General features: G+C 38.8%; 1 protein-coding gene across 3 annotated transcripts in view; it reads left to right on the forward strand.

The window, feature by feature from the left end:
• The first annotated feature begins 2,414 nt into the window (after nucleotides 1–2,414).
• The window catches only part of PFKP (phosphofructokinase, platelet), a 45,145-nt gene continuing 29,205 nt past the window's right edge, over nucleotides 2,415–18,354 (forward strand). For all 3 annotated transcript variants that reach the window (XM_084281956.1, XM_084281954.1, XM_084281955.1), the window contains exons 1-4: nucleotides 2,415–2,790; nucleotides 11,038–11,111; nucleotides 16,983–17,060; nucleotides 18,011–18,200. In XM_084281956.1, the coding sequence (XP_084138082.1) occupies nucleotides 2,706–2,790; nucleotides 11,038–11,111; nucleotides 16,983–17,060; nucleotides 18,011–18,200 (427 nt within the window). In that variant the 5' untranslated portion in view covers nucleotides 2,415–2,705. The remainder of the gene's footprint in view (nucleotides 2,791–11,037; nucleotides 11,112–16,982; nucleotides 17,061–18,010; nucleotides 18,201–18,354) is intronic.

Raw genomic sequence — 18,354 nt, forward strand, 5'->3', positions numbered from 1 at the left:
AAGGCACAACATTGTTTAACAATATTTGCACAGTAAGTTGAGGCAGGCAGCAACTGAAAGTATTTTTAAAGGATCCATCAGGATTTCTTAGGTAGTGACAGGACTTAAAGAAGCCTTGATCTAGATGGCCTGGGGAACACACAGTCTAACCACATTCTTCTCCTCTTGCCTACCTGCAACAGTCAGTATCAGGGAACAGTCAAAACCCACCAGTGCTGTCCTTATCCATGTAAACTGATCGTATTAATTGTTATAGTAAGAGGACAATTAGAGCACTTAATGTAGTGTGCAGCTTATCTGCTGAGATTTTACTCAGATATGCATTTTTTTCATGATCGGTTTGCATATCTCACAAAAGCCTATTCTCTCCGTGTCAGTAAGATTTATGTGCCTGTACCTAACTACATTGCAACTATACCCCACAGGGTTAAACGAGATTGTTTTCCCTAACAATCTTCAATATTCAAGCCAAGCCTTTTAAGATTATTGGCAACAGTAGTACCAGAATATATTTAAGTACATCAAGACAGCCTCGAGAACAAACAGTTCCACATCTTTTCCTCTCCTCCCACCTCTGTTATTAGACTTTACACAGACAAAACATAACTCTTTCCTGAGAGCTCTCCTAAAGAACAATGAGTAGCTATAATAAATGATGAAGTGAAATCACAGGCCCCTCCACAAGGGAGGGGAAAATTACATCACTTACAAGGACTGAATTCTTTATGTACCATAAGGCTATTGGAGAAAAAATGTTTTCAGAAAGTCATAACTCCACAGCATCAAGGGTATATCTGGAAGCAAAGGGGACAAGTCTCCTTCAAGACAAAGTGTGAATGCTTTAATTACAAAGAATAAAGCAAAATAAACCAATTCCAAAGATGGGCTAAGTATCTGCACCAAAGCAAACATAATCAATGCAAAACTTCCTCAGGCTATTGTTCAGATGACAAATTATCACTGGTCCATTATCTTGAAGTTGTTGCAATACTTTATATTAGCCTAAGACCTTCCTATTGATTTTACAGGCTTTGTATCAAGCCCTGAATTTTAAAATGTTAACTTAGCTTTTGCAGAGCTACTCTTCAAGAAACTGATGCAACTCCAGTTCAAAACAGAGATGATCGAAGCAGGACTTTATGGGGCTTATATATTTCTATAATAAAAGTTCATCTTTGTTGCACTGCATGACTCAGAACTCTCCTCAGATATAATACAGTACATTCCCTATTGAATAGTTTTTGCAGCTACTTACACAGAAAAGATGTTCAGGGTATGCAAACTACTTGGAAACGTGTCTTTTCCATTGTTAAATTATACACTCATTTTAGCCTCTGAGAAGATTTGCAAATATGCGGTGCCCATATAGTACGTGCAGATATCTCTTTGCAGGTACAATTTCTTGAAACATTTACCTATGAGTAATATTGACTGAAGTACTTAAATGACTGCGCTTCTGCCTGTGACTGTGTGAAAGTTGACAGGATGAGAACGTGTATTTTTAGAATGAGAATTAAGTCTAAGATGTGATGTAGATGTTGAATAAAAACAATAATTATTACAGCTATTAAGGTATAAAACTTGAGTCAGCATTTTGCTTCTGTTCCTGACTCTCTCCCTGACTTGCTTTATAATTTTGGGCGAGTAACTTGGTCCCTGATTCTGCAAATACTTTTACTCATGCTAAGTTTCAGACAGAACTGTTTATGGGATAACACATTAATATCTACTTAAATTAACAAAATCCCGGTCTTAAGCTGTTTCTGCTACAATCACGGGCATGTTACAGCGATGAACATAATCATACTGGTTTGGTCCAATGAGATATTATAATGAAGTGAGTTTAAGAGAGCACTGCTTTATCAGTGTGGAACAGAAGGAGGGCAGAAAGACAGGGGCTTCCTATGTAACTTCTGCCATCTGCTTGGCCTCCACTGCTCCCTCAGACTCAACACTTGTCTGCGAGCTGTGCACACTCACAGGCAACAACTCCACTTCCCTACGTGTGCCTGAGTGCCTGCAGTGCAGCAATAAATACCTCAGGAGGGATGGGGAGGGCAAAAAGAGGGACAAAGACCTGACAGAGCAGACACCGAGCAGGCCCTGGGACACGAGGCCAGCCAGAGGTGCTGCCACCGGGAAGGTAAAGAGGGAAGGGAAGGGAAGGGAAGGGAAGGGAAGGGAAGGGAAGGGTCCTCCCGCCGCCACCTGCACCCCTCCTCCGCCTCCGCCCCCACCCCAGACTCCTCACGCCCCCACCCCTCCCGGCCCCGCCCCGCCGCCGTAACGGCCTCCGCTCGCTCCGGCACCTCGGCCTCCCATTGGCTCCCCGGCCCGTCCGTCAACCGCCCGTGGCGGCGGGGCGTTAGGGGCGTTACCGGGCCGCGCTGTCAGCCGGAGCCGGGGGAGGCAGCGCGGCGAGGCTGCGGTGTGCGCTGCGCCTCCTCTGGTCTCGCTCGCGCTCTCTTCGCCTCTTCCTCTCTCTCCCCGCCCTCTGGCACCCAACTACCCCTTACTATCCGTCTGCAAAGCCACACCAGCACCGCTTTATATTTTTATCCCATTTTTTTATTATTATTTTATTTTAAATTTGTTTTCCGCGGAGGCCGAGCGCTCGGCGGAGTCGAGGCGCCGGGCAGCAGGGCAGAGCCCCGAGGCCAGGGGCTCCCTCAGCGACCTCGCCCGGTCCCCCCCCGGCCGGCGCCATGGATCACCAGCCCAAGTTCTTCGAGAACCTCTCGGGCACCGGGAAAGCCATCGGCGTGCTCACCAGCGGCGGCGATGCCCAGGGTGAGCCCGGAGGGAGGATGAGGAGAGGGGGAGGAAGGCTGGGGGGGGGGAGGTGCGAGGAGGGGGGAATTCCCCCTCCCCGGGGGGCGGATGGAGGGACGGGGTGGTTGGGGGAGGCCCCGCTCCGGCTAGGGCACGGCGGGGGAGAGCGGCCTCGAGGGAGCCTGGAGGGGGTGTGGGGGTCCTGCGCCTCCTGTTGCTATCTCGTACTAAGATCATTTAAAAGATAACCTTTTTTTTTCTTTTTTTTTTTTTTTTTTTTTTTTCGCGGCCTGGCCGCAAACGGCCTCTCATCCTCCGTGCCTCCTTTCCTTTTCTCACCCTCGCTTCCTAACGCGTGGCCTCCCCTCAGCCTGCCCCGGGCGGGGAAGAGAGGGAGAGAAAGCAGCGCTGCGGCGTTAGCAACTCCTGCCGCCGAGACGGCTTCGCCCCCGGGGAAATAAATGGAGGGGGGGGGGAAGGAAGGAGGTCGTGCTGCCTCACGGCGGGGGGAGGCTGCCCCGGCGACACGTTCGTGTGCCCGGCCGTGATGTAGGAAGCTCAGGCGGTGGCTTGCTCTCGGGAGGAGCGTGCTGGCAGCGTGTTCCACCTCCCTGAATGCCTTCAGTGCAGAGGGAGCCCGAGCCGCGCGAGCAGGGGGAACAAAAGACGCGCGGGCATCAGGGGGAAAGAGAGAGGCTCGATCTCAACGTACTTTAGTCGTGAAGTAGTTTTTTTCCCGCACTTTCGTTTCCCCTTTTCTACCAGAAAACCTCACTTACGCTAACAGCTTGAAGTTTCAGTTAATTAAGATTTCAGACCTCCAGCTTTTCGTGCTGCTTCACAGGACTCTCCACGCTTGCTGGGAGAGTTTTGTGATGATTGCTTTTAGCTCCTTTGCTTTATTTACTTTTTTTTTTTTTTTTTTTTACTTCCCCGGAGAGTGCCTCGGAAGTACTTTAACTTCGAGAAGAAACGTTACTCGCGTTTGTGGATTGAAGAGAGAGGAGGAAGAGAAAAGCCTCCCTTTCTTTCCTTTATACTTGGCAGCTCAGTGACCACTGCTTGCTGCGTTGCATATGGAAACGTGCAGGGACCGGTCTGCATCCATGGTGGAGCCTCTCCTGGCCCTCCCAATGGGCAAGTGGGTATGGGCAGAGCCGTGCCTGCCGCTCGCCCTCCTGGCAGCCCATCGCGTGGACCAGCGTCTGCCCGCTCCCCCCCTCCGGTGTGTACGTGATCCACTGCGAGTCGCTGCAGATTCCGCCTCCTTGCGTCATCTGGGCTGGGAGAAGCATCCTCCCGCCCTCCCTCCGCAGGAATAACGGGGAGTCCCCGGTCTTACCTGGGATCCTCGGGAATCTTTCTGATTGGGGTTGATCTAGTGCCAACCAGGAAGGAAAACAGTTCCAGAGAAAAAGCAAGCTGATGACCTTAAATGGCTTCTCTTTTCCTCTGCAGTCAGGTTACATTTGTTCAAGTTTTATCCGCTGTTTGCTCTCATTACTTCCACTGACAAGTGATTCTAGAAGGGACTGCGAATAAAGGCTTTTCTGCTGTAGTGGTCAGGTCACCCAAATCGCCATTTTAACTTCTAAGTGTGACAGGGCATTGCCTCAAGCAGCAGTAGCGTGTTCAGCAAGAGGCTGAACCCTGCTGCTCGCTTCCGCGTGTCTGGAGATTATATAATGCAGCGGCAGATGCATCTCCTTTTATAAAGTATTAATCTCCACTTGTCACTATGTGAATTAAGGCATTCTGCAAATTGCAGAATGAGTGGATAGCATCTAGACATTATCTGGCAGATTGCAACTGCAGCATATTTCCACGGAAAGGTAAAGATGAACAACCTGTGAAAGCTGCTGTCTGAGGAGAGAGGTTGTCATAAAGACTAAACAAAGCAAGCTGGATGTCTTCCAAGACATCTTGTAGGCAGCTTTGTTGACCTAACTTAGAACAAGAAAAAAGCAATTTTAGGACCTGATCATTCGGACCAAATGACACGAGGCAGTTGAGGTTCATAAGCCTTACTATCTTGAATGACAGAGATGTGTAAGATATACAACCTGTAGTCTGTTTGCATGCTGGGTTAGGCGTAGAGCAAGGGACAGAATGAGTCATGCCCTGTCAAGGTCATTTGCTCTGTGTAGGGCAAATGTTCTAGAGAAACTGTGAAGGATACGCAGAAGGAAATATGCTGCTATTGCTGCAGAACTTGTTGCAAATAAATTTTAAAGCAAAATTGTAGAGCAGGTAAAACTACAAACCGTGACATAGACAAAAAAGTGAAAATATAAAAAAGTTCCAGTCTGTGGTTTTCTTTCAAATGTCTTACGTAGATGTAGAAAAGGTCAGATTATCTGTAATGTAAACCAGCCTCAGCAGGAAATACAGTGGAAAGAATACCTGTTAAAGTTGCAATAAACACATATCTGCGTCCCAATAGGTGTCTGGATTTAGACAGGTGGGCTGTAAATCTTATCCTAGAACAAAATATGCTTGATACTGTTTTAGAATACAAGTTACTGCCTTTACTGCTGTTGTGAATAATTTAGAAGTAGCATTATGTAAAACAAACAAGCCTTCCTATTTATAGGATGTGTTAAAGTGTAAATCACTTTCCCACCTTTGTGGTACTTCCTTGTAAGTTTTTTTTTTTTTTTTTTTGCCAGCTGTGAAATATTAAGCACTATATAATGTGTACATGCCATGCTGGGATTATTATGATTTAGTCACCACACTTCGTGAAGTATTGTTTTTGGTGGGGTTAAAGAATGTATTGCTGGTTTATTTTACATCAAAAAGGTGTAGTTTGTACACTAATGTGTGTGAGCATTAAACTTGGCAGTCCATCGCTTTAGCTAGCCAGCTAACTAGTAAACTAGAGTAAGTACTTTCTACCTTAATCACAATTACCTTGAGAGGCAAAATTCTGACAACTCTCAAAATTTAGGGGTTAATTCATTTCCTGGACTATTTACAAATGGTAGAGATTGAAGCTCAGAAAAATAGACTAAAAATTGGTTTTATTCATGCTTCCATCATTACTCAGTGGGATTTACCATGATCTGCTTCAGGTACGTGGTTGTATTTTATGGTAGTTGGCAATGACTACCACAGACGATTTGGGCAGCTGTAGGTCACTTTCATGTTTGTATAACCTCCAGTCAGGCTGCTTATTCCAGAACCATGATAGGTGTGTCTCAGCAGCAGGAGCAATATCGTCTGAAAGCATCTGACAGAAGGCAATTGCATGCTGTTGAAAAAGGATGAGCTTGTGGTTCCTTTGAGCTGTTCCCATTTACTTGCTCAGGATTATTGTTCTTAGAGGTGATCACGTTATTTCTGATACTAACTCAAGGATTTAGTGTTGTGGAAGATAGCAAGTGAGGGGACTAGAAATCTGGATTGCCTGGTAATATTCTAGAATATACTAGACCAAGGCTGCTGAAGTAAAGATTTGCATTTCTCTGTTTGATACATTACAGGCTTGCCAATGACATTTCAAGGCATATTTAATATAGTAGTGTAGATGTACTGTTCTTATCCTGGTCACTTCCTTTGGAAAAATGAATTTTGGCCACTGAACAAATAATAAAATATGCACTCTTTCATGACATCCAAAATGTACAATTTATTTATTAACACTCATGTAATATGAAGATAATCACGTGGCATAAAGGCATCTTTTCCAGCAAATATGATTGTGTGTGTAGAGACATCCATGTGCAAAACATGTGTCCACTTTTTAATATATATTAAAAAAAATAAGGCATGTGGTTACTAATGGATGACTGTAACTGTTTCAAGACATTTAATATTTTGGAGGAAGCTTATCTATTATTTGCAGAATCTGTGATTGAAAGTAGTCTCTTCAGATGTCCTTTAAATTGTGAAGAAGTAGATATATTTGCAGTCTAGATGTTATGTAAATATTTGTGTAGTACAGAGCTCTGATCTGATACAGTTTTTCTAAGCGCTTAAACTGTATAGTATTTCTCTTCAGGTAATTAGAATCATTAATGTGCAATAAAATGTTATGTAATTAACAAAACAATTTGAATTTTCTCCATTTAGCTTTAATGATTTGTTCAGTGTTTTGTATTTGACTACAGCTTCTTATCTTTCCATTTGACGATTATAGCCTCCTACTGTATTATAGGTATATCCATTTATGTCCTTGAATAAATTCTTTCTGTTTAACAGTGTTAAGACATTTCTGTAGTTCATGTGTTAAGGCATTAAATGTGCATTTAAGCCAATAACTAAAATTAAAATAGTTGAAACTTAAGGATTTCTTGATATGTGAGCAAGATGCATAGTTTTACATTTTCTTTTACATGGTTAGTGTTATAGTTACTTGTTTAAAGGCCTCTTTGAGCTGACTAACGTGAAAAAAGATAGCTAAACACAAAACTGTGTTTTAATTTTACTCAAATTCCATTGTTGTAATTTTGCACGTGCACGTGAAACAGTATGTAGGCACAAGAGAGAAATATTCTTCTGGGGGGAGTGTCTTTGAAATAATTTAAAGAGTTCTGCAGTACTGTTTGTAACTCTGCTATGAAAAATCAGCTTCTTCAAAGAGAACTGAATAGAGAATATCAAGAAGGACAGTAAATCATCCACTCTGAAATTAATTTTAGGCATTACATAAAGCCATCTAAGTCGTTGCAGGTAGCGTAATCTGTGCAGAGTCCAAAAGAACAAAATAAATCTTTTCTTCCTTCAAAGGCTTCTCTGCAAAAGTGTTTGCATTAAACCAAAAAAAAAATATTGGTTTTATCTGTAGCTTGCTTTTAAAGCTGCTATTCTAATCCTACATTCATCGGCACAGTATTTATTATTCAGGACTAAATCCATGGCTAACTGGATAAATCTGTTTTTCAGTAATAAGCGTGTAATTACATTTCATAGATATTACAGTAATTCACAAACGCTATTGTAAGTCTCCACAGATAATGAAATAGAGCAGCGCTTTGTTAGACAAGTTATGCGGAGACTTTGTGAAATCCTTTGTATTTACATACTTGAATCACTGCAAGCAATGCAGTCTATTCAGATTTAGAAAGCCAACATAAAATCTAAAGCTTCAGTGTTTTACCTGTATTTTGCAGATACCGAATTATAGTGTGCTTTAGTCCTTCTGAAATGCCAGCCACTTCTTTAGGAGTTTGCCAATAGATGCCCAAATCCTCTTCCTATATAAAGAAATAAAGCCTGCATCGCCACGCAATAATAATGCCTGTTACGTGAACTTACAAAGTTTTAGTGGTGGTACAGAGAAAATGGTTTTTGTCTGTAGTTCCTGCATTTTTCTTGAGCTTTTACTGTCTTTTTGGACAGGTAAATTATGAGTCTCACCAGTTTTTCATGTCAGACAGGGAAACTGGGAAGTATTCACTAAAAACGTATGCAACTGTATTAAGAATATATTCATGGTTAAAGAGTTAGTGGATTTGCCATTTTAAGAAATAAATGCTTAAATTTTCTGTTTTAGAAGAGTGAAAGGTAAGCCTAATCAACTAGGCTAATTTTTTGGTTAAAAAAAAAAAAGTTCTGGCAGATCTGGAGAATTTGGAATAGGAACAGAGGAATCCTTCTTTAAAGTACAATGATTAAGAGATTTATGCTAAAGATATAAAGATATGGTACAGGACCAATAAAGCAGAAACATAAGATAAAAGACAAGTTCGCGTCTTTAGTAGATTTGGATGTTTGTATTTAATGTCTTATTTTATTAAATACTCTTTTTGCTGACAAAACAATTCTGCCTCAGCTGGCTGGAATCACAGACACCTTTTTTTATTTTACTTAGATACATGGAGAACAGAGACAGCTAATGAGTGAGACACCAGAGTCTTTGAAGCCAAACGTTTGTTAGATACCAAAGATGTGTTACTGTGTCCCCTCAGGAGCCAGACGGGAAAGGTGACATTTGAACCTCAAGAACAAATCTTATGAGGGCAGTTCTGAGTACTCCTCTCTGAGTGATAATGGACATCTTCCCTTCAGAAAATGAGCTTGCCAGCTCTCTTCTAAAACTGTGTGGTGATAGGGATAGTACAAAAAGTTGTCCTCATCTCTTAATCAAACAAACAGTTGTGCACAGAACGAGCTAAGTATGCGGTGGACTTTGATGAAAGGAGTAGCTTGTGCCTGTGTCTTCTTGGTTTGCAGAAAATGGCAGTGCTGTGAAGAACGGTTGATTTTATACAGTTAAAGGTCTTTGTCTCTGCTTTCCAGAGGAATTTGGAAGGGGGGGATGTTATTCTTTTATTTGTATTTTCTTTTTGAACTGCTTAATTGAGGAGATACCTTCACTCTGTGTAATAGATTAGTTTTAATCTGAAATTTAGCATGCTAACTTTCTTTTCAGTACAGTGTGTCAAAAGAAGTTCTCAGCTTTTCCTTGGCATTAGCCAGTTTTTCTTCCAGAGCTGTGCTTTTAGCTTTCTTGGCACCTGAGAACTTTTCCATGTTCTGCCACAAGACAGAGGGACAAAGAGACAATTCTTGCTTTTATTTCCTAATACAGATTTTGGGGGAAAGCGTGGTTACTTAAGATTTGAGTCTTAAGGTGAAGTGACATTATGCAAATTATATTATTATTCGTTAATTATACATCAACAAAGCTGTCTACATGATTTTGGCAAACTTTTTTGATTTTTTTTTTTTTTTTTTTTTTAACATTAGCTAACTTCAGGAATTTTCTGGTATGTTCCTCATTAGTCAATCTCTGAGAATACCTCAGCCTCATTCTTTATTTAGGCAGGTAGGCATTTATAGCTCAGTATTTTTTTTTTTCTTTTCTCCCAGTAATGGTATTGTGGGGATAGGCCATTATGGCTTACTGTGTTGTGAGTTTATGTATTCTAGCTATCATGTTCTCGAATCTCCAGATTGGTGAGCACGTAACACCTACGTTAACAGCAGAGCTGACCTACTGCTTTGCTATTTTGATATTGAATTCCTGGAGAAGAGGAGGCTCAGGGGCGACCTTATCGCTCTCTATGGGTACCTCAAGGGAGGCTGTAGCGAGGTGGGGGTTGGCCTGTTCTCCCACGTGCCTGGTGACAGGACGAGGGGGAATGGGCTTAAGTTGAGCCAGGGGAGTTTTAGGTTAGATGTTAGGAAGAACTTCTTCACTGAAAGGGTTGTGAGGCACTGGAACAGGCTGCCCAGGGAAGTGGTGGAGTCACCATCCCTGGAAGTCTTCAAAAGACGTTTAGATGTAGAGCTTAGGGAAATGGTTTAGTGGGGACTGTTAGCGTTAGGTCAGAGGTTGGACTCGATGATCTTGAGGTCTCTTCCAACCTAGAAATTCTGTGATTCTGTGAATGCAGCAGATTTGGAGAATTTGTCTTGTTTCTGGCATCCCTTTTCAGCTGATGTGCAGAGGCTAATCTTTCAGTGTAGCCTAACTGCAGCTTCTGTCCTCAGGCTTTGGATAATCTCATGCCTTTTTTAAGTGGTATAGAAGCAATTAGCATATTACTTTTGTGAACATCTTGATTAATGAGAAAGGTAACATGAAACCTGAAGTGATGGATTATGATAGAAATTCATTTAACAAATGTAGGGGGACCAGTGGAACTTCCACTGTTTCTGAGGAGATCGTGTTTGATCATTACGCTTGCATGTAATACTTTATATTAGTATAGTTTGTCAGATATGTGAGCAGAGAGTTCCAGTGTGAATTTGCATTTCAGGGAAGCAAAGTGGCATATAGGCACTTTTCTTTTATGTGAGATGTGTCCAAAAAACATTTCTTGTGTTAATTTCCAGCTATTTCTTTATTTCCTTTTTCCTTCAATGTCAGGAGCTTTGGCTGTGCTCCTGACAGAATACTCTATACTCACGTTGTTTGGAGAGCTCAGGAAAAAGAGCTGTTGTAGCATAATATCCCTTTTGAAGATGTTAAATTGGTTGAGTGTTCATTGTGAATTTCCTTTCTCTTTCTGGTTTAGTAGCTGTTAGCTTTACAATGCTGTTTTACAATAGACAGCAATTTAATCACAGACCGACATGCATACTGGCATATCATTATTATATTAAGGTAAATACTACTGCAACCTTCATATTTATAGACTGATTGCAATATCATTAAGCAAATTCCTGGTATAATAGATGCTGATCATTGTCTTCCTTTAGGAATGAATTAATTGTTGTTCTTATTTTTATTTATTTTCAAAAACGCTGAAAGTTTACACTATACACACAAAAAAAGGTAACCTGGAACAATGTGATTTTGCTTTTTCTTACCAGGTATGAATGCTGCTGTACGTGCAGTGGTACGCATGGGAATCTATGTAAAAGCCAAAGTCTATTTTGTTTATGAGGTTAGTGGTTTTTATTCATTCTGTATTTCTTTTGACTGTATTTGAGTAATTTTCTGACTGTGGAAACTTCATAGAGAGTGAGTAACAAAATAGGAAAAAAAAATGCTGTAGATATCATTCCCTTTTAATCATATCAGCTTTTTTTTGTGTGTGTGTAAAGCGCTTCTGACATGATATATGATAAAGTTAAGTCACTTGTAAATAAATGGAATAATCCATATAGCACCAGAAGCCTGAAAGCATTAAGAATACAGAGGTGGTTGACACTCAACAGTGAGATAGGTATTTGTGTACTTGTCAGATGTTTGTCCCCAATTATTATTATTGGATTTGGTCTCAATTATTGTGATGTATAAATAAATCTAGTTAAACTTCTAATTCTTATTTCCCCCCAGGGTATGATAAGAATGTGCCATTGTCACAATTTCACAAATAACACCATTTCTTTTTTTATGAGTTCTGCTAGGCTGGTTCCATCTTCCCTGGTTTAAAGATAGGATTTTTTTATTATTATTATTATTTTTTTTTTTTAAGAAACAAACAAAAAAGTAGCATATCCAGACATCAGAATTTTGTGGTTGAAGATTATGACTGCATGTGCATGAAGACTATTAACTTACATAAGAAACATAACAATCCTCTGAAATGAAACATGCAGAAGGCAAGTTTAATGTAAATGACAAAAGAATACTATCTGAGCATGTCTTATCGGAAGACTTAAATTCAGGTTAGACTTCAGCTTGAAAGACACCTTCAGTTATAAAATGTGCAAATTGCACAATACCGTAAATACTTTTTCAGCAAAAAGTCATTCTATTTACACTTGAATTCCTTTACAACTACTTAGAAGTATGGGGTGATTACAAATCATAAAAAACATTTGCTGTGGGGCAAAACTCAGTAGTCAGTACTCCTATCAAAATTTTTTTTTGTTTTTTAAAGTTATTTAACAAAAGGAGTACTCGGATTCATAGAGGTGTTATGAAAGTACTTTATTTTCTGTTTTGTGCATGCAAAATATACAATTTAGTTTTAAAAGGCAGCTATTTATCCATCTTCTTTCTTGGTCTGCTTATTCCTACAGCTCATTTACTAAAGAGAGGTGAAGTGCATTGAAATGCAAATAAGTGGAGCACTGTGCTCCAGAATTCTCCTTGCTGTAGCAGTGTAGCACAAAAGCCCTGAATACTGTGTGTGTACTAATTACATGACCAATCTCTAAAATTCTTTCAATGTTCAGCTGTTCTGCAGGATTGCTGAAATAGGTCAAATGTTTTTGAGAAAGTAAGGAGGTTTTTTGGCTGTTCTGAAAGACCAGATTTTTTTTAAATTATATATAAATTGAGAATTATCATTGTTGTAATTTATCTTTGAGTTTGTTTGCTTTTTAATGGCTATTTTGTATCATGCAGTGTATCCAGTGATGAATTTCCATAGAAGTGCTGTTGTTTTTCTGAATTTGTCAAAATCCCAGTGAAAGTTATCGTGCTTCTCTATCAATTGCTAAAATTTGATAAGAGTGAAGTCACATAATTTTTGAATGAAAGTCATTTGTAGAAACCAAGTTATTGTTGGAGTTTTGCTTCTTGAATACCTACAGGCTTGGGGCTGTAACCACTTGGTTCAGTGCTTGACCACACTCAGTGAAGGACTTTCTTCTGATATTGTCTGAACTTCCCCTGACACAACTTTAAGCCATTCCCTTTCATCCTGTCACCAGAGAGAAGTGATCAACACCCCCCTTCCTCGCCCTCCCCAAGGAAGCTGTAGACAGCAGCAAAGTCACCCCTCAGACTCCTCTAAGTTGAACAAACCAAGTATCCTCAACTGTTCCTCATAAGTCATGCCCTCTAGTCTTTTCAACATCTTTGTTGCCCTACTTTGGCAATGTTTTCTTATTTGGAGCCAAAAATGGAGTTAAACGTCTCAGCCTTCTGAAGCCTACTTTGCTGCAGTTGTCTGCTCTTTTTTTCCATGTAACTATTGCTTTCCCTCATAAGAACTTCTGCACTGCAAAAATCACTGTCTTCTACAACTGTGTCCAAAGCTAGGTCAATATTCTACATAAAACAACAGCTCAATCTTTCTGTCCTTCTTTTAGAGGTAAGAGAGACTAACAAGATAAATAAGCAGAAAAAGGCAGTGAAGTAAGACTTATCTAATTTTATAGAGTTTAAGTTGATCTTGTCAAGGCCCAAAGAAAGAAAACATTAGATATTGGAATTCTTATGCTGTTTGGACATACCTTAATTCCCAAAAGGAGGAGGAAAAACAGACAAACATGAAAATTAAAATTAATTGTAAAATAAAATAAAATAAAAAAAATAAAAACCAAACAACAACAACAACAAAAAAAGAAACAAAAACAAAACAAACAAAAAAAAACAACCAAAACCACAACAAAACAAACAAAACTAAGACATGTATCTTATGTAATTGAAATGAGCACGTTTGAGAATTACGCTGTTCATTTGTGGAAATAATGTTTACAGTTCTTTTGTGGAAATAATGCTTACTCTACACAGTTGCTCTGGTTCTATATTTTATTCATGTTAGCATCTTTTAGCGCTTAATATTAGGATTTAAACAGTTTGTAGCTACCATCATAGAAAACCATCACATTATTTCCCATATCTACACAACCTGAATTAAAATTTTAATACCCATGGACTTATTCATGCTGTGAAAATGTAGTAAGTGTAGGAAGTATGTGTAAAAGTACCAGGCTGCGCTAGGAAGCTGTTTTATTTTTATTTATTTTTACTAATCAGAAATGTGTTTTTTCATATAGAAGTGTTAGCTGTCATATATGGCTATCAATTTGAGAAACTGAGATCCTAAATATTTATATAAATAACTTCCCTTTTTTCCTCAATTGAAGCAGGCCACATAGTTCCCAGTGGCTGTTTGCTCTTACCGCTAAGCTGTGGAACCCTTAGGTTCTTTGCCTTGCTTAAGAGACCTTTTCTTAAGAGGCATTCCAAGAGCATTGGAAACTCAGTGGTAAAGCTGTCATGGATTTCTGTGTGGAAATCTTCATGTCTTTTATGTGGTGTTTTGTGCACCCAGTGATATTTTTATAAGCAATAACCAGAAAAACTGAGTAATTAAGCATATATTTTGGGCTTCAACAGTTATTTAACATGAATCATATCAGAAGATAACTTGTTCTTTCCCTATAGCTTTTTTTGTGGACTTAAGATCAGAAGCAAGGTTTGCTGTCCCTGCTGCTCTCTTCTAGAGTTACGCTATATTCACATGTGCCCTGCAAACGTGTGACCCACAGATTTCCTCTAGTTTGTCTTTAAACTATCAGATGTTAGAAGAAGGAAGCATGACAAGGGGTTGACCTTTGAATATGTATTGTTGTATTTTTTACAGTTTTTTTTTTTCTTTTTTTTCCATGTTTGCCTTATAGCTCGAGTATGTTAGTACCAAAGCTGCTATTTTAGAAACTGTAAACATTTTTTGGGGGGTAAATTGGCAAATTGCCACCATATTTTTATTAAGGTCTATATGCATGCCAGGCAGAGATTATCAGTAATCAGACAATTATGACAGTGTTAAATCTAACAGGTTTAGTTTGCAATATTTGATGAAATATTTAATCTTGAATTACACTTTTAAAATGAATTGCTCTGTCCCCAAGGTTAACATCAGCGTTTAAGTAGGTAAAATGATAAATGGAAATCATTTTTATTATTAATACTTAAATTCTACTTGATCCTTTTTTTTTCCTCTGTAGCTTTTATAGAAAGATTTTTTTTTTTTTTTAAGTTCTATGGTTTTTGTACCTGTTAGTGGCAGGGAAGAACAGAGCTGAAATTGTAGTTACGTTGTTCCGAGCTAGCTTACATGCACCATTTGGCAAGCAGAACTGAGTTAGTAAAAGCTAATGTAAACAAAGCTAATATGCATCTAGCCTGTTCCAAAAGCTACCTTTCAGTTAGAGGAATTATTAATTGTTATTGCTTGTCAACACAGAGAAGCTCATGGTCACGCAGAGTTACAGAATGGTTGGTTGAGGCTGGACCTGGCTCTACGTGGCCCTGCTTGAGCAGGTTGGACAAAATGACCTCCAGAGGCCCCTTCCAAACTCAACCATCCTGTGAGTCAGTCAGCTCATTTTAGCCTTGCTGTAAAGTGTTTCAAATCACAGAGCCAACTTCAAGTAGTAGTTTATTCCTTTGCTCTTTCTATGCTTTAGATCTGTTAATAAAATATGAATTAGCAATTTTCATCTGTGAGTCTCATGATATGCCTTTAATACTTAGAATACTTTATTGGATCCAGTTTGTTTATTTTTCCTTTCAGGTAGGAAGGGGAAGTGAATGATTTGAGCAAATTCGTGGACTGTATGCATTTTTGTCAGCTTGTAGCGCAGCTTGCTATATATAGTCTCTTACAAGCAGAGTTAGGGTATAGCATCATGCTATTCGTTCAGGATTTATAGGCTATGTATTTCAGTGTTGTTGTAGCCAACAGGAATGTGGATAGGAGAAGCTTTCTATCCATTATTTATCGATATGAGTAACACTCTGGTTTCTTTTTTTTATTTGTTTTTCTTTTAACAATTCTCTGATAATTGAACTCTGCAATTTGTTTATCAGGCTCAGTTGGATATAATGGAATGTTTCTGTCTGAGGGTCTGCGCTTTTTCAGAAATAAAGTTGTAGATAAATTAAATAGATTAAGGATTTATTATTTCCCAGCTTGATCTTTAATTTTGAAAGAATTATGCAAATAATATCTGAGCCTTAAGATGTCTTATTTTGTATGTGTGTATGTTACATATTAAAGGTATCTAGAGAGTATACAAAATAATGAAAAGATCTGTTAAGGACAGAAATTAGGGACAGATTATCTTCTACCTAACTGTTTCTTTACTATTACTTGATTATCTTACATGTAACTCATACTTTTGCTGAGTCGAGGTTTTCTTTATATTCACGTTCTAGCAGGTGACTCAAATTTTATAGAATATTCCTATCATATCATATTATATTGTATTCCAACATCACCTTCTTAAGCCAGTGCAAGCTTGTAACATGTAAATGAACTTTCTTAATGGCTAAAACCTTTGCTTCCTCTGGATCATCCCAAATTAAGTGTTTCCAATTTTTTCTGTCTTTACAAGCTTTCTATTGCAGCTTCCAATTGACTTATTACAGAGAACCCTAAAAATAAATATGTACTGCCTTGCAGTAACTGGATATGGAAGAATGGTTAATTAGTTCCTTTTATACACATTTCTTTTAAAATTGGTGTATTGTTTCCCTTTGAATTTAGAGAAATGTCAAAAAAACGAATAGTAACTCCAGTTTTAGTCTTCTCTCTATATCAATTAGTTTTTTGCAGGTTCAAAATTTGCTGTATTTTCTTTTTCTCATTAGTGTTTACAATATCACCTAATGGAAAACAGTCTGTAACTATCATCTTTCTGCTAATATTTATACAGGGAGTTAATAAAACCAAGCAAAACAATTTTCTGTAGCTGCTAACTACATCATTTTCTTTCTTTCAGCTCAGTGTAGTTCTTTCTGTATTAGAATATGCACTGGTTTTTGAAGACAATTTGAGTTAAGGCATATAAGATTGAATAACCTGATTTCTTCTTCCTGTATGAAAACTTTTTGCTTGTTGCTGTTTATTTTGCTTTGCTTATCCATACCTTGGGGGAAAAGCATACAAAGTGTTACAGAGGTAGATTTTTCTGATTGAACATTATTTCATTTGAATTAAGTATCTTTTAATTCAATGTTTCTCATTACTTAGAGTTGCATTTAATGTGAATACTACTATATGGTGAATACAGTGGAAATGCTACAGCTTTTCAAATCAGCCTTCTTGAAATACTTTTTTTTTTTTTAGGGTTACCAAGGAATGGTTGACGGAGGTGATAATATTGTTGAAGTTTCATGGGAAAGCGTTTCGAGTATCCTGCAAGTAGTAAGTGTTAGGGTATAAGGGTGGGAACACAAAGCATCTCTCTGAACAACAAACCAAAATCTTACATCCAGGCTAACAACTGCAGTTATGGAATTTTATTTCTGTGATGACTGAAGTGATCACATACCACTTCTAGCAGAGCCTAATTTCTGTGATACAGTTGCTTGACATTTTCTAAAGATGATCTCTGTGGGATCTCATTTTTGGTGCACAAAAATAATCTCGAAAACCTTTGTTCTAGATTTTCAATATCACATGTCATTAGCTTCCTGAAGATATATTGGCAAAGATGTTATAGGGCCTAAATAAGGAGTAACTGTATTTCGTAAGGCAAGTGCTTTCTTACAAAACCCTGTTGGCTTCCTGTCTAAGTGAATTTAGAATTATAGTAATGGATGTAATTACAGTTCTCTAGAGCTCAGATAATACCAGTGATTTTGTGCATTTGTATTACAATGTCCTGCAAGGTGGCCATTTGGATCTCCTTATGCTTTTCCTCGACATGGTAATACTGTTCTTCCAGAGCAGATGCGATGTTTGGCAAAGAGGTCTTGCTGCTTGCTAGGCTTTCTGAAAACTCCTTTCAGGTGAACTGAGCGTTTCTTTGAGATTATCTGTAATGCAAATATAATAAGCATAATTTGGTTAGCATAGAAAAATACAGTTTTTTTATCTTGTAGCATCTATAACCAAGAAAAAATTGAGGTGTTATGGCCAAGGACAGAGAAGGAGTCAAATTTTTGAGTGTTACCTTTTTATTTCTGTTGTATGTATTGACTCCCGTGAACATAATTTCCAACAAATTCGATAATTGTTTTCATTACTTTTTACTCACTATAGAATTAAAGGTGGAGGTTATGCTACAAAATAACCATTCATAATTAATACATCTTAAAAATACAATAATATATTAGGTTATAAATTAAAACCATTATATTTCCTTTTTCTAGGGAGGTACGGTTATTGGTAGTGCACGGTGCAAATCCTTCCGTACTCGGGAGGGCCGCCTGCAGGCAGCCTACAACTTGGTTCAGAGAGGAATCACTAATCTGTGTGTGATCGGTGGAGATGGTAGTTTAACTGGTGCCAATCTGTTCCGTGAAGAATGGAGTGGACTTCTAGAAGAACTAGCGCAGAAAGGTAAGTTTGGGTTTAGACCCTCTAGACTTTTAGTTCAATCTCCAGAGTGGTTATGTACCTTAACTATATGTTTACAAACTATATTCGGAGGATATTTATTAACTTTAAAAATCAAATGCATGCATTCTGGGAAATTATGCATCTCTTCATAAAG

This window comes from Netta rufina (assembly GCF_964035555.1).
Source record: "Netta rufina genome assembly, chromosome: 2".
Lineage (NCBI taxonomy): Eukaryota > Metazoa > Chordata > Aves > Anseriformes > Anatidae > Netta > Netta rufina.